Raw genomic sequence first — 16265 nt, forward strand, 5'->3', positions numbered from 1 at the left:
GACAAGTGATCTGATTCAGATTGAATGAATTAAATGTTATGGTCCTGGAAGAACTCAACCCCATAAACTGGTTTACAAAGTGAGGGGACCCAAGACCATATCAACACACATCAATTCCCATAGAAAATCGATACGGGATTAGCCCCCATAAGCTGATATGGGATCGTAAAATATCACCACGCTTCTGAACCCGACGTCCACGGTGGCCAACTCTGGATCAGGTAGCCAGCGCTGGTTGGATCGAGGATCGACTGCTCTGATACCACTGTTACAATCCTGGAAGAACTCAACCCTATAAACCGGCATATAAGGTGAGGAGACCTAAGACCATATCAACCCACATCAATTCCCATAGGAAACCGATGTGGGATTAGCCCCCATAAGCTGCTATGGGATCGTAACACTAAAAGACTTAAGAATAAAGCCTAAAATGACCCTATGATAAGTAGTGAGGAATGACATGCATATTAAGTCTTGTCTCAAGTTTGAGCTCGAATAGATCTAATTGAAAGAAAAAGATACATTTTGTCAAACCCATTTAATTGGGATTAAATTAAGTTGTCATTGTTGTTGTTATTAAATTGCATTTTGCTTTATATCCAAATTCCTTAGGCTTGAAATGTAAACTAAGAATAAAATCTAAAAAAAAAAAATTATTATTAAATATAGTAAAATTTTAAAATAATTTATACATTCATATTGACTAATAATTACCAAAATTTCTTTTTAAATTAAAAATGTTCAATTACCTTCTCTTTAGTTTTCTTACAATCAAATCAAATCTATAAAGGAAACAAATAATACAGCTGTGAACATCCTCCCCAATTCATCAAGATATTTGAGTGGGGTAGTGTCAGCTTCTAGAAGAAATTGAAAAAAGAGCCCAATTTCACTCCAACTTTAAAGGTCTCACAATGAAGTAGTGTAGAGATCTCTAAATGTAGAAGGAGAAGAAATAGTAACACCATCAGTAGTAGGGGTTTAAATCAGCAGTAAGAGTTTAAAGCATTTGTCATGCAGTCCCGATACTATGAGCTATTAATGGATTTGAAGGGTCCCCATAGATAGTGTTGCCATAGTATTAGGATAAGCTCATCCTTATCCGCCACATCATCCCTTAATTAATCTCATTTCTAAAATGAAAAAAATCAAATCATGATGTCCTGGACGAAATTTAGCTGTAGTCTGGGTTGCAGTCAAGTAGCTGCAACCCCTGTGGCAGCCAACGAAATAGAATCTAAAAGGGTATTTTGTAAAATACTATAATTTAAGAGGGTATTTATGAACCCTAGGGGGAAGTGAATTATTCCATTTATTTGGCTACCAGTAGAGGGTTACAGCTACTAGTGAATTATTCCATTTATTTGGCTACCAGTAGGGGGTTGCAACTACCAAGTAGCTGCAACCCGGGTAACAGCCAATTTTTTTCCTGATGTCCTTAGATTTATGGAGTGATTAATCTAGTTATTTATTTATGGAGTGATTAACCTCGTTATCTTAAGCACAATTAAACCTCCCTCCACTATTTATAGCAGAGCAAGAACTTGAAACCAAACCAAGCCAAGCTCCCACACCCATCCTGCCTAAAGAGAAGAAAGGCTCAAAGGAGATAGAGATTGTGTATTTTTGTCAATAATCAGAAAATATGGTTTCGGTAGAAAATTTCTGGGACGAGGTTGTGGCTGGGCCTTATCCTGATCAGGGCACGAGGAAGATCACCACCAAGCCCTTGAACCTTAAAAGATGTAAATATGTGCTCTCACCCTCTCACATCTCTTTTACAGTTCTTTTGTAACTTTCTCTGCTATATTAATAATTTTCTTCGTCTTTCTTGTTTAATTTTTTATCTATGTAGATGAGGAAGGAGAGGGAAGCAAATCCTTGTTGATGCCAGAAAGCCCAACAACTCCGGCAACGCTGGCAACACCATCGTCAGCTAGAAAAGAGAACGAATGGAGGAGTGTGTTCAACCCAGGTAGCAACCTTGCCACCAAAGGCATCGGAGCTGCACTCTTCGACAAGCCCCAACCTAACACCCCTACTGTTTATGACTGGTACGTATTACTTACTCCCTACCAACTTAATAACAACTATAATTACATGGATAATCCAAGCTTTGTCTTGCCCTCCAAGCCGTTGGATCTTATAAAATCTATGGATCTAAAGGCAGGGATCAGATTTTATATATCATTGATGGTATTATGAAAGTAATTTATTCCATGAATGGGTTGGTTAATTGCAGGCTTTACAGCAATGACACCAGGAGCAAGCACCGTTGAGAAGAGTGATGTGGATTATTATTATTGAATAAGCCCATACATACATAAGTAGTCAATCATGTAGTGCTGCGGACTTGTGGTATATATAAGTATGTATACCCTGTCCTCCTTGTACATAAACTTTCTTGTTCAAAATCATGGCCATTAATAAAACATAAGTGCACTTAAATTCATTGCTGGCCCCTTGTTATGGATTCATGATGATGATCATGATGATCATGATGATGAACTACAACTGAAGACTTCACATATATAATCTGATTTGCAATCTTATCTTTTTCTCCAATCAATTTTCCAGCTGATAATAATTGAGTCCGGATCAGTTTCTTGTACGAGAAGTATTTGATTCACATTTGGAATCCATTGAATGTAAAAACCTGTTGTAAAAATTAAAGAGAGAGATTGAGTGGATTTTATGTGTGGTTCAGGCACCATTCTCATACTAGGACCTGATCCAAACTCACAATAATTCACATGTTTGACCATCCAATCCAAAGTAAGAGTATGAGTAAGAGTAAAAATATTGGATTCACAGTGATGGAGACAATCTAATTCTACAATCTAGAAATAACACGAATGGATTTACCAAATAAAAATAAAAGAGGGGGGTGGGGAGTATTTCTTATGGGGGAGTGCAGTCCCTATGCATGTGCAAGGGCTAATGAGAACACTCAAGAAAATATCCACAAAGAGTCATTTTCTCTTTAATGGAGGTGGGTCGGTGTTTACACCTCTATGTGTCTAGGTGCAGAGGCCACACAATACTGCCCCACAGAATACATTTTTCAAAAAAAAAAAAAAAAAATAGCATAGGAGTGGGTGCTACATGATTCATATAAGGAAATCCACATGCCAGGAGGAGAGAGAGTGTCCAAAAGAGTGCATGACACCGGTAAGATGGCAATCATTCTCCCATAAATAAAAACTAATCATCAGGTTTTTCTTTTTTTTTATTGGTGCCAACTTTATAGAATGGGAGTGGGGGGGGGGGGATAGGCATAGTTGTTAATAACAATTGTTATTCATTTAATTAGAATGTTAATTGAATGATAGTTAGAGAAGTACGATGAATATCAACCGATGGCCATACCGAACTTGGATAGATAGCCTAAGGGGTTTTGGTTGGTGATGTGGCAAAAATTGACCGGATGATCTTTCTTGCAGTTCTTGGTGCTTTGGCCGACCTGCACAGAAGAGATGACAGGGGAGAGTTGGGCAGACCCAACGGGGGACTCTCCGATGCCTAAGTCAGATCTTTCCACAGCAGATGCTCAAGAGAGTTTTTCCAATAAAAGAAGTGATTGATCGCCCCCTTATGATGGAGGCTTACCTTGGTATTTATAGGCTGCTGATGGAGAGAGAAGGAGGGGCGTTTGTGGAGAGTCCAGTTTAGGCGTAGAGTCCTTGAGTGGAATGGCACTATAATTCTGGGAATATTCTGGGTTCCAGGGCATATTCTGAGAATATTCTCCATTGATCTCGGAGGTGCAAGTTGTGAGAGTGGTGGACGCCTCTGATGACGTCTAGTGGATAGAATCCTACCCCTATGATCAGGGATCACGTCCCTTGAATGTAGGAGTGCATGTGTGCACGTTTCTGAGTGCATTACTTGACTATACCGAGGCGAGGTTGGTAGCACGGCCTGATGGAGGGCAGAGGTGGCAGCACAACTTGTTAGAGGGTCGAGGTGGCAACACGACCTGATGGAGGGCCGAGGTGGAAGCACGACCGGATGAAGGGCCGAGGTGGCAGCATGGCTTGATGGAGGGCCAAGGTGGCAGCACAGCTTGATGGAGGGCCGAGGTAGTGGGTCAGTCCTATTCAGGTTTGCATACACACTTCAGCCGTGCCGAGGAAGGAGACATATTTTGCCTCATCACCAGCCCCCTGCTCTAGCAGTTCGAATTGATCTGCTAGAGCATTTAATTCGATGCGAAACGCACTGCTTTACTTTCTCAGTCGAGGCTGCTCAATGGTTCAAAGACGTGACTGTCACTTGTTCAAAGGCGAAGGAGGCAAAGTGCCTTCATGGGGAGCCGCACAAGATCACAGGCCAACAGGAGGTTGAGAAGCAAATGGCCCGATCTGAGGAGGTCCGTGCCAATGATGTCGGGTTGATAACTGGAGAGCTGGAACAGGAGGTTGCTAAACAGCTCAATGCCAACAACAACTTGATGAAGGAGAATAATGCTCTCTAAGATGAGTTGTCAGAGACTTAGGGTGCTCGCAAGGAGGAGGAGCTCGCAGCTAGGGTTGGTGAGCTGGAAAGGTAACACCAGACCGAGCTGGAGGGATTTTTTCCCATTTTTGATGAATGAAAAATTTGTTTTGATGTCATCTCTCAGCATTCTTGTGCTTCTTTCTTTATTTTCTTGTACTTTGAGCCAGCTCGAAATGAGTAACTTTTGGAAGAATAAGGACCAGTACAGCTGTCTGAGTGTGGCTCCATTCTCTATCTAAGCTCGGAATTGATCTTCCATGTCTAGCTTATGAGCTCTTGAGGTGCCAAGCCTGGGACTAGCCATAGGGGTGCTGAGCTGGGGCTCGATCTTTTGATGTGCCTTACGTTAAGGTCTTTTGTGGTGCCAAGTCGGGGCTGGGGCTTGCATGCTTTATTACGTAAGGTCTTGAGGTGCCGAGCAGTGCTCGGGCTTACATACCTTAATGTGTAAGGTCTTGAAGCACCAAGCCGGGGCTTAGGCTTACATGAATTAATGCGTAAGGTCTTAAAATGTTGAGCCGTGCATTGGCTTGCGTGCCTTAATGCGTAAGGGCTTGAGGTGTCGAGTTGTGCTTGGGCTTACATGCCTTAGTGTGTAAGGGCTTAAGGTGCCTAGCCGTGCTCGGTCTGCATGCCTTAGTGCATGCCGAGCTGGGCTCGGGCTTGCATGCCTTAGCGCATAAGGGCTTGAGGTGTCGAACTAGGTTCTGGTCTTGATAGTGCCGAGCTTGAGCACTATCTTAGATGCTGCCGAGGTTATACCTTAGTCTTAGATGATGCCGAGCTATAGCTCGGTCCTACATGCTGCCAAGTTGTAGCCTGTCTTTATGCATTAGTTGTTAAGGTCTTTGTTTCCTTAGAAAAGCTATATATTTGGGAGAAGCTTCATAGTATATTGATGTGTAGTATGTACTTGGGACAAATACATTACTTCGAAATAGAATCTAATCTGCTCCGTGAATAAAATTGAATAACTGAGATATGGAAGCTAAGGTGCTGACAATATAAAATCCATAAGACTAACACCCAATCGATGGGATTTCAATGCACTCTACTGATAAAACTGTTTACTGGCCTCAGTGATTGGGACAGTAAGTAGTTGTTCTACTGGCTCGGCTCGGGTCAAAAGGCTTTCATCTCGGCAATCAATAATTTCTACTATACATGCTAGGCCTGAGCATAGTTTCTTGACAGATTTTATGAAGTTTCCATAGCATTCCCGAGATGCTGGACTTGCATTCACCAACTCCATTACTGACGGGGAATTTGACTTTCATATGCTTAGTGGACACAATCGCCCTAAGGTCATTAAGACTAGGTCGACCAAGGATTGCATTATAGGGTGAAGCAATCTTGGCGACCATAAAAGAGACCATGGTAGTGGTTGTCTGAGCTCCTTGTCCGATGGTTATGGGCAAGTCTACAACTCCTTCCAGCTCTGCTGGTATGCCTAAAAATTCGTACAAGGGTCCTAGAGCTGGCTTTAGGGTCCCAGTGCCAAACCCTAGTTTTGTGAAGGCTTCATAGGACATGAGGTCAACGGAGGCTCCTGTGTTCACTAGGACCCTGTGGAAGGGGTGGTTGGCCACCACTAATTAAACCACAACAGCATCGTTGTGAGGCCAGTTCAACTCTTCCAGATCTCTGTCAGATAATGAAATGGGTGGATCCGTTCTGAGGGCTTTGATAGGATGTTCCGTGATGCATAAGAACGGCGCATGTGCTTTAGCTTTTCTGACTGATTCCGCCGTGGGTCCACCCATGATTGTTAGAATGGTTGGACCCACTGGCTGGTTATCATACGCATTAGCTCGGTCAGTGATTGGTTCCTTCGGTGGCTCAGTCCTATCTCGGCTCAGCCTTGCATCATCTCTCCTCGGCTCAGGCCAGTTTCCTCCATATTTCTACTTCAAATACTTGTTAAGGTATCCAGCCTTAATGAACTCATCAATTTCCCTTTTCATAGAATTGCAGTCTTCAGTGTCATGCCCATGGTCTCGGTGGTATCGACAGTACCGGTTGGGGTTCCTCTCCTCTGGTTTAGCCGTCATTGGCCTGGGCCAGCGAAAATACTTCTGATCTTGGATCTCTAAGAGTAGGTTTGTTCAGGAACGATCAAGTTCATATTGCTTGGGTTCATCAGTGTCAAGTGGCCGATCTGTTCTATTCTTCTTCAGCTTAAGGGAATCGTCCCTAGGCCTCAGAGTCCTTTTCTTCTCCTTCTCCGACTGATCACCTATCCCTCTGGCGGCTAGGATTTCCCCTATGTTAGTGTATTGATTGCATCGTCTTAATAGCTCGGGCATTGTTTCTGGCAAGTCAAGGGCCAGAGACTGGACCAGATCAGGGTTCATTACCCCGTTGCACAACGTGCTATACGCCACTCTTTCCGGTAGGTTTTTTACCTCCAATGTCGCCTTGGTGAATCGGGCATGGAACTCTCTTATAGTCTCTCTCACTCCCTGCCTCATATTCATCACGTTTTGTGTAGTTTGCTTCTGCTTCATACTTGCTTGGAAACGTGTGAGGAACGCTCTTGTCAACTCTTTATAGCTGCAGATGGACCGTGGCCGCAAGTTTGACATCCATACCAGTGCATCTCTTTTTAATGAGGCTGCGAAGGCTCGGTAGAGAATGGCGTCTGATCTACCATGAATCGTCATGGCCGAGCTACAGTATAGTAGATGATCATAGGGATCTGTGGTGCCGTCATATCCATTGAAGACGGGTATCACAAAATTTTGAGGTAGCTCGGTGTCTATCAGTTCGTCAAATGGTGCATTATGGGCCGAAGTTACAGTTATGTCGGTCGGGTGCCTTTGCCTCTGCATTCCTTCTACTTGCTTAGTGAGGCACTGGATGCGGCTCTCTAGGTCATCCCTTCTCACCTCGACTCGGTGATTTGGGGATCGTCGTGCCCTTTCACCTCTTCTGGGGCTTCTTCCTCGGCCTTGGTGACCACTAGGCAGATCCTGGCCTTACCGTGGTGCACCACTGGTCGGCCTGATAGGCGAGGTCTGACCCTCATGGGGTTGATCTTGCCATTCTTCTCTGTGCGGACAAGTGCCTCTAGTGAGTCTTTGAGGTGATAGCTGGCGTCTTCCTACCCGGGGTGGGGATCTATGGGCATCATGTGTCTCTAGACTCCAGTGACGCACGAAACAGTGAACTTTTCCATTCTAGGCAGGAACGGGACCTTGCCTGCACCCCTCGGTAGGAGAGAGGGGTGGTACCGAGTGGATAGTGTGTGACGTTCTGGCCGACCCCCTCCTTGCTGTTGATTGAGGGATGACACTGTTGTCAGGAGATTCATCGTTGAGTTGTCTGCTCGGAACAGGCTTAGGTGGCTGAGCTGAACTAGTCCGTGACACTGGAAGTGCCGAGCTGAACTGATGTATGAAGTCCCACACCAGTGCGTTTGTCACTAACACCTGTAGCTGCAGGCTCTGCATCTGCTCTTCCATGTTTGGGTGAGTTACCCGGGATGATGGGACATGGCGAGATAGCTGAGGGTTCTACTCACGTTGATCCCTCTCTCCCTGGGCAACTTGTGCATCAGGCCTGATTTGCTAGGGTCCTTGTGGAGGGGTCTCTACTGGGACATTCTCCTGCTCTACCATTGGTGGTGAATGGGGACGTCTAAGTGGTAACTCGTAGGTGGATCTTACTAGTGTTGTCGTAGAAGAAACGACCTTCTCACTCCTTAATTGCATTGGTCCAAGGTGCCTTTTGTAACTGTTCCCACGGACGGATCGGATGATCTTCCCTGCAGTTCCTAGTGCTTTGGCCGACTTGCACAGAAAATATGACAGGGGAGAGTCGGGAAAACCCGACGGAGGATTCTCCGATGCCTAAGTCAAATCTTTCCAGAGCAGATGCTCAAAAGAGTTTTTCTAGTAAAAAAAGTGATTGATCGCCCTCTTATGATGGAGCCTTACCTTGGTATTTATAGGCTGTTGATGGAGAGAGAAGGAGGGGCGTTTGTGAAGAGTCCAATTTAGGCGTAGAGTCCTTGAGGAGAGTGGCACTATGATTCTAGGAATATTTCGGGTTCTAGGGCATATTCTAGGAATATTCTCCATTGATCTCGGAGGTGCAAGTCGTGAGAGGGGTGGACACCTCTGATGACGTGTAGTGGATAGAGTCCTGCCCCCATGATCAGGGATCACATCCCTTGAATGTAAGAATGGATGTGTGCACGTTTCCAGGTGCATTACTTAATTGTGCCGAGCCAAGGTGATAGGTTGGTCGAGCCGAGGTGACTGGTAGCACGACCTAATGGAGGGTCGAGATGGAAGTACGTCCTGATGGAGGGCCGAGGTGGCAGCACGGCCTGATTGAGGGCTAAGGTGGCAACACGGCCTGCTGGAAGGCCGAGGCGACAACACGGCCTGATGGAGGGCCTAGGTGGTAGCATGGCTTGATGGAGGGCCAAGGTGGCAGCACGGCCTGTTGGAGGGCCGAGGCGGCAGCACGGCCTGATAGAGGGCCGAGGTGGAAGCACGGCCTGATGGAGGGCCAAGGTGGCAGCACGGCCGAATGGAGGGCCAAGGTGGAAGCACGGGCTGATGGATGGCCGAGGTGTCACCACGGCCTGATGGAGGGCCGAGGTGTCACCACGGCCTGATGGAGGGCCGAGGTGTCACCACGGCCTGATGGAGGGCCGAGGTAGTGGGTCAGTCCTGTTCAGGTTTGCATACACGCTTCAGCCGTGCTGAGGAAAGGGACATATTTTGTCTCATCAGTTGGCGTTTGCCCTAGTCTTGTATTGTTTTAGTCCTTTTACTAATAAAGCTCTTTGTTAATTCTTAGCTATTTAAAAAATAATAATAATAAGGGAAGTAGAATGCCATGTACCGAATGCTTTTGCCAGTAGGCCAGTCATTTCTCCCTATGTGTCTAGCACAGGGGCCACACTCCCCCATAGAAAATATTTTTCTAATATATAATTATTGGGAAAAAGAACCTGCTGGTCTAACGTAGCAAATTCCCAGACACAGTAGGTGTGAAATGATCGAGCTACCTCCACCCCTATGTGTGCTAAAGATGCTCCCGTTTGTGCTCTCATTGGCATCCACGTCTAGCATTTCCTATGCCAGATTGACAAGGTTCTTTTGCCCATAATTATTATTAAACATGTTTATATATATATATATTGGTTTGATTTGGGAATAGTCGTAATTCAGTAACAATTTCCTATTGAATGGTTTTGCCTTAAATTAATTGTTGACCCCTTGTAATTTGCTGATGATTGCCTCTTGTTCTTGGAAGTTAAATTATAAGAGATCTCATATCTTAAAGATAGCGGTGGCCAAGAAATCCACTTGCTAAAGTCCAGCCTTGTTTTCTACCTGAATACCCCTGTAAGATTCAAAATGTGGTTTTCTCAAATATATATAAGTGATGAGACTAAATATGACCATAGCTCGGCACATCTCTGCCCGAGCAGTAGGCACAGGCCTATACTCGCCGACTATTTGTCTCGGACATATCTTCGTTGAGCATTCACCTCGGCCCCAGACCAGATCGAGCATTTGCCTCGACCACAGACTAGGCCGAGCAGTTGGCTCGGCCAGATCCCCACCAGGTGTTAGCCTCGGCCACAATCCCGACCAAGCAGTTGCCTCGGCCATACCTTCGTGGATCATTTGGCTCGATCACGAACCCACTAGGCTCACATATGACTTGTTCATGAACAAGTCAATGCTTGGTTCCTGCATTCAACGGCACATGTCTCTGGCTCCCATTGTACAATGAAATTCGCCCTAAACTCGGAACAACCCACACTGAAGGACCTTAAACACCCACGACATAAGGGAAAATTCCTAGGGCCACCCCAGATTCTGGATTATTCCACAAGATTTCTTTGGGAATCGGGATATCCGTAGGAATCACAAAGTCACCACTACTTAGGACTCTAACCTCGGATGAGTTAACTCCACAAGCAGCCCCGTATGGGCACCTATAAATACAAGGTAAAAACAAGTAAAAAAGGAGAAATTTTAATTGAAAAAGATTTATCTGGGGATTACCTGATACTACTTTTTGACTTAAGCATCGGAGGGTTTTTAGCATTTGACTGACCTGGTGCTCTGCTCACTTTTTGCTTGCAAGTTCTCTAGAAAGTCCGAGGCAACTACAAATCCTTGCTGGTCAGAATTTGTCGCATTAATAAGGTTCCATCTGGAGATGGTCACTCCAAATATTTGGGTCTTTTGAAGGAAATAGGAGTTTCTATAGTCGCGATCTTAAGAGGCCTATCAATGGTACTTGTAAAAGAGTTCAGGGTTGGAATGAAATCTTCATTCACTAGCTAGGTGAGAAGTTCTTATCAAGTCGGTAACTGCCTCAATGTCAAGCTATGCATCCTCTCACTTTTGTCTCCCAAGCTCCCACCATGATATATTACGGGAAGCAATCTTAAATTTTTTAGGGCCAATACGAAGGTGAAAGGAAAATGCACTGGATTCCTTAGACAAGCTACTGCTGATCCAAGGAGTATGGTGGCCTCGGCTTCAGGGACCCGTTCCTCCTACTTCCAAAGTGGCTTGGCGTCTATGAAAAAATCCAGATTCTCTATGGGCCAAACTTGTGAAGGTGATCGAAGTCTAATTTTATGCATGCAAGCCTCGAAAACTCTCCCTCATGGGCATGGTGTAGTATGCTTGAAGACTGAAAATCCTTATGAATTGTTTATTGTGGTTATCGGTACCAACGAAAGCATAAATATTTGGGAATCCAATTGGTTTTCATACACCCACAAGTTCAAGATCCAATTTTCTCTACTTGTTAATTGCTCCATCTCCAAGTTGTTAAACTTATAGATCACCAACATAAAGTTTGGAAATAAGAGCTTCTTGATTTATACTTCTAGTCAACTGATAAAACAGCGATTCTTGGTAACAAATTAAACTTATTTCTAATGTCAGGCAGGTTTTCAGGTGGGGGGTGTTGCTTATCTTGCTTTCGAAGAATTCTGGTCCTTGAGCAGATGCCATTCACCCCACCCAACTGCTATTCCTCCCACAACACAAGCATCAATGGCATCCCCCCCCCCCCGGCTATGGAAGTAAACTCAGCTATGATGCTACCCTCCCTTCTCAGTTATCTTCAGGTAGACTATGTGTGGTTATTTGTAACTCTCTCAAATCTCCTGTTGTTTCTTATTATGAACCTACCTCATTCTCTTAAGTTATCATGGGGGAAGCCATGTTTATGGTGGTCTGTTCACGACCCTTGCCGAAGTTATCTCTTGGATTGATGTTGAGTCAAATAATATGGCCCTCATCACCACTATTCTGAACCTAAGCTCTCAGACACCAGTATCAATTTTGGGCATTATTTGTGATATTCAAATCTTAGTGGATAAATTCACATCATGTAATTATCATCATTGTTCTAGAGATGGAAATGTTTTTGCGCATTCGCTAGACCGGAAGACCATGTCTTTGGCATGTAAGACAACTTGGCCGCTTTCCTCTCCCTGGCTTCTAGATCTTCAAAATTTGGATGCCTTTGTCTGGAGTAATTGATATAAAGAAGATCTCAGATGATTTCTTGGATCATTTGGACCATCAGAAGACCAGACGGTCTAGCCAAAAATATTGATTACTGAATTTCCCCAGCCAAAATTCAGCCTTTTCAAGTGAGTCAGTTGGGACCATAACTTTTGACTCAGTCAAAGTTGCGAGAGTTGTAACCCCATTTAAGAAAGGCAAGCATTGCTCTACAAGCATTTAGAAACGTTGTTTATGGGTCTGGCAGTGGATTCATCCAATTCATCCATTTTGGGGGTCAACAGAGCCTGCAAAGTTTAGTCGTGTAAATTAGGTTTTTTTCTATTTTCCTGTTATTTTACGGTTTTACCCTAATTTTTTATTTTTATACAATTGTACCCTTCCTTGTAAGTTAACTTCCACTTTGAATCAAAGGATTCAGTTTTCTCTTCTTTCTCTTTGGAACTTGGGTTTCATTTACTTTATGGATCGAGGGTTTGTTAGTGTTAGAGCAATATCTAACCCAATGCACTTTCAACTGCGTCAATAACACTTCTACTTGCCAAAAAAAGATATTGTAAAGTAACTATTTTAGGTATCTTGGGACAATCATAAATAAAGAAGGTGATATAGAGGATGATGTTTCCCAGAGAACTAAAGTAGTACGGATGAAATGGAGAGATTGTCCGAAGTGTTGTGTGACCGATGTATTTCTTTAAAGCTTAAAGAAAATTTCATAAGACAGTCGTACTACTGACTATGATATATGGGGCGAAATGTTGTGTAGTTAAGAAGCGTCATAAATAATCTATGTATAGCAGAAGTGAGGATGTAGAAATTGATGTGTGGAAAAACAATGAAGGATAAAGTAAGGAATGATTATGTTAGAGTTGAGTTGGGAGTTGCCCCAATTCAAGATAAATTGTGAGAAAGTCATTTGAGGTGACATGACCATGACCATGTTTAACGGAGGCCTAAGGATGCACCATGCCAATAATTAAGGACGAGTGATATAATTTAAATGGAAGACTAAAAGACCTAAGGACAAGGCCTAAAATGACTATAGGAGAAGTAGTGAGGAAAGACATACATAGTTTAAGTCTTATCCCAAGGGACCTCAAATAGATCTGATTGGAGGGCAAGGATCCATGTTGTCAACCCCAATTAGTTGGGATTAGGCTAAGTTATTGTTGTTTTTGTTATTATTAAATTGTATTTTTCTTTACATCCAAATTCCTTAGATTGAAATATAAAATAAAATTGGGCAAGAGAATGCTACCCACTTGGGCAGTGAACAGACCAATGGGAGGCTGCGGAGGCATCTTCAATGCAGAGACCAATGTTGCATTGTTTCTTTTTTATTTATCTTTTAGCGTCTGTGTATATCTAGGTATAGACACACATAGGCAGATAGCTTTCTTTTTCTCATAAATATTACATCTAAAAAGTATCATTACTAAATATAGTAAGAAATTTAAATCGTTTACACAATCATGTTAAATAATAATCATAAAATTTTCCCTTACCTTTTCTTCAATTTTCCTTACAGCCAAACAGGTCCTATTAAAAAATAAAATAAAATAAAAAATCAAATAATGCAACTATGAACTAATTCACCTCCTTTACCAAAATAATAATAATAATAATAATTCATCCCGTGGATCGAGATATTTGAAGTGTTTCCTACCCCTTTAATTTTGACCATCATTTTTGCTTCTAGAGCAAAAGAGCCCATATTCATTACGACTTGTAAGGCTCCTGCAATTTAATAGTCCAGTTATGGGAAAAAAAAAAAAGTTTCCGTCGCCATCAGTAGTAGGAGTCAAAAGCATTTGTCACGCAGTCCCGAAACGACGAGCTATTAATGGATTTGGATGGTCCCATTATATAAGCTAATTCTTATTTGCTACATCTTCCCTTAATTAATCCCCTTTTTTAAATGAGAAAGAATTCATAATTTCCTTTGATTTAGGAGAAATTAAGCACAAACCTCCACTATTTATAGCAGAGAAAGAGCTTCAACCCAAGCCAATTAAGCCCCTACACCCACCTGGCCTAGAGAGAAGAAAGGATCAAAGGAGAGACAGTGAGAGTTGTCTCTGCAGTTTGTATAAAAAATCAGAAAAACATATCCATGCACCCTCTCACATCTCTTTCACAGTTCTTATATAAATATCTCTTCTATAATTAGTATTCTTCTTCTTCTTGTTTAATTTTTGTACCTACTGTTACGACTGGTATGCACCAACTTAACAAATGTAATTAATTACATCCAAGCTTTGCATTGTTGGGGTTTCACACGAAAGCAACAGTCTCAAATTCAATATTAATAACCTAATGTGGAGGTATAAAAGGATTTGAGCACCCTCTTCTTGATGGCTAGCTTTTAAGGATGAGTTACTTGAATCCCAATAATTCTTCCCCTTCAAGCCATTGGATGGAACGGCTGGGATCATATTTTATATATCTTTGATGATGGTATTATGATATATAAATTTGTTTGATGAGTTTGGGTGGTTATTGGTTGTGAAGGCTTTACAGCGATGACACCGGAAGCAAGCATCGTTGAGAAGAGTGAATGGAACTATGGAAGTGCGTGAGGAGAAGAGTGGATTATTGAATTACACACACTTATATATAAGTAATCATGTAGTGCTGTAGACCTGTGGTATATATAAGTATGTATACCCTATCCTCCTTGTACACAAACTTTTTTTTTTTTTTTGTGTGTAATGTGTATGTAAGAAGTTACAGGATAACAATTGAAGAGCGAGTTACTATGAAATCCTGTTGGTAGTAGAGATGATGCGTTATGGATCCATCTCTACTACTTTGTTTATTGTATTGTGGATTATTATGACTATTAATAAAGCAAAAGTGCACGGAAATTCATAAACTAGTTTATAATGTGAGGAAGCTGAAGATCATATCAATCCACATCAATTCTGTTATTGATGTGAGATCAACTCCCTATTTGATTGATATGAGATCATGTTAGATCAAACACCAAAAAATACGAAAACAAATAGATAAAAGATTCGTACAACACAGAGATTTAACGAGGTTCACACACCAATGTAGTGTGCTACGTCCTCGGGCGAAGAAGAAGATGTTTCACTATACAAAAGAGAGATTACACCCAAATAGTGGTGAGAAAACTCGCCCTAAAACCCTAGCTCAAAAAACCTCCGAAAATACAATGACTTTCTCAACAAGACAACAGTACATTATATACTCCAAGTCACTGGTCGACCCATCGGGTCACGGTCGACCCATCGGGTCACGGTCGACCCATCGGGTCACAATCGATCCGATCGGCCCAAGCCCTCTACTTCCATCACAGATCTCAGAAAACTTTTTATTCAGGTCGCCACCAAAATATGTCAAAATGGGTCAATTTTCAAAATGGGTCAAGAATTCGAAACAAACTTAACAGATCATGTGTATACAAGAGAGTGCACGACATTGGCAACGTGGCAATTATTTTTCGCATAAAAGAAACGGTAATCATCAAGTCTCACCCATTCTTACCTACAATCCTTCGTAGCATGCATTTGACGTTATGGTGTGAGATGCGATTATCTATTTTATCAAAAATATTTGCAAAAAATTCGAAGAAATGATACTGTTTATGACAGCCATTGATGTGTCAGGGGGCAACATTAATCTATTAGGCCTAGAACCACCCTCTAAACATGTCAAATAAAGAATGAAAATGTCCAATCCGCCCACTATAGTTGAGGTTGATCAGCGACTTGTTCAATGCTATATGTTGATATGATCGCAATAGTCCTAAATTTTCCATTACTATGTTTTGTCCATTTGACAAAATACAATTAAGATTCAAATTCGATATGTGATTAAGGGAGTTCAGGGTCTATCAATCTACAACATTTTTGCTCCATCCAATCTATCACATACTAGGAACTATATGCAAACTAGGTAAAATCATAGCATTTGCGCCTTTAATTTTGCAACAAGGATTTTAGAATATTGCATCTTGGGATCAACTTGGTTTTCTAAGATAACCCCAAGGGGTTAGCTGAGCTAGCAAGGGACCTTTGTTTCAGGAAGCGTGTGATTCTAAATTCGACTCCTCTTACCTCCTTGAGGCCACTCAAATGGAGATGTTTAGTATTCTTCATTGCTTTCAATGGAAGTTGAATGGTTCTCATTCAACCCCGATATGACCTGGTTCATGCAGCTGTGGAGTCAGTATGGGCCCGTGGGAATAGTTAGGCCGAAGGTAGGATTGTGATCATGATTAGT

At 42.4% G+C, this 16265-nt stretch overlaps 1 protein-coding gene across 2 annotated transcripts; it reads left to right on the top strand.

Annotated features, from left to right (window-relative positions):
• The first annotated feature begins 1509 nt into the window (after positions 1 to 1509).
• Positions 1510 to 14653, top strand: LOC122090385 (auxin-repressed 12.5 kDa protein-like). Of its 2 annotated transcripts, none has more exons than XM_042661095.1 (3): positions 1510 to 1745; positions 1856 to 2054; positions 14529 to 14653. In XM_042661095.1, exons 1-3 carry the CDS (start codon positions 1646 to 1648, stop codon positions 14563 to 14565), a joined length of 336 nt encoding a protein of 111 aa, XP_042517029.1. In that variant the 5' UTR covers positions 1510 to 1645; the 3' UTR covers positions 14566 to 14653. The 2 variants fall into 2 exon arrangements, with proteins under 2 accessions (XP_042517029.1, XP_042516294.1); XM_042660360.1 differs by lacking the exon at positions 14529 to 14653 and adding an exon at positions 2243 to 2452.
• The last annotated feature ends 1612 nt before the right edge of the window (positions 14654 to 16265 follow it).

Source organism: Macadamia integrifolia, chromosome 1 (assembly GCF_013358625.1).
Source record: "Macadamia integrifolia cultivar HAES 741 chromosome 1, SCU_Mint_v3, whole genome shotgun sequence".
NCBI classification, from domain to species: Eukaryota; Viridiplantae; Streptophyta; class Magnoliopsida; order Proteales; family Proteaceae; genus Macadamia; species Macadamia integrifolia.

Excerpts from the sequence above, each read along its gene's own strand:
- LOC122090385 (XM_042661095.1), top strand. The coding sequence starts at position 1,646 with ATGGTTTCGGTAGAAAATTTCTGGGACGAGGTTGTGGCTGGGCCTTAT. Across the intron at positions 1,746-1,855 it reads GCCCTTGAACCTTAAAAGAT|ATGAGGAAGGAGAGGGAAGC; the intron begins GTAAATATGTGC and ends TTATCTATGTAG. Across the intron at positions 2,055-14,528 it reads ACCCCTACTGTTTATGACTG|GCTTTACAGCGATGACACCG; the intron begins GTACGTATTACT and ends TTGGTTGTGAAG.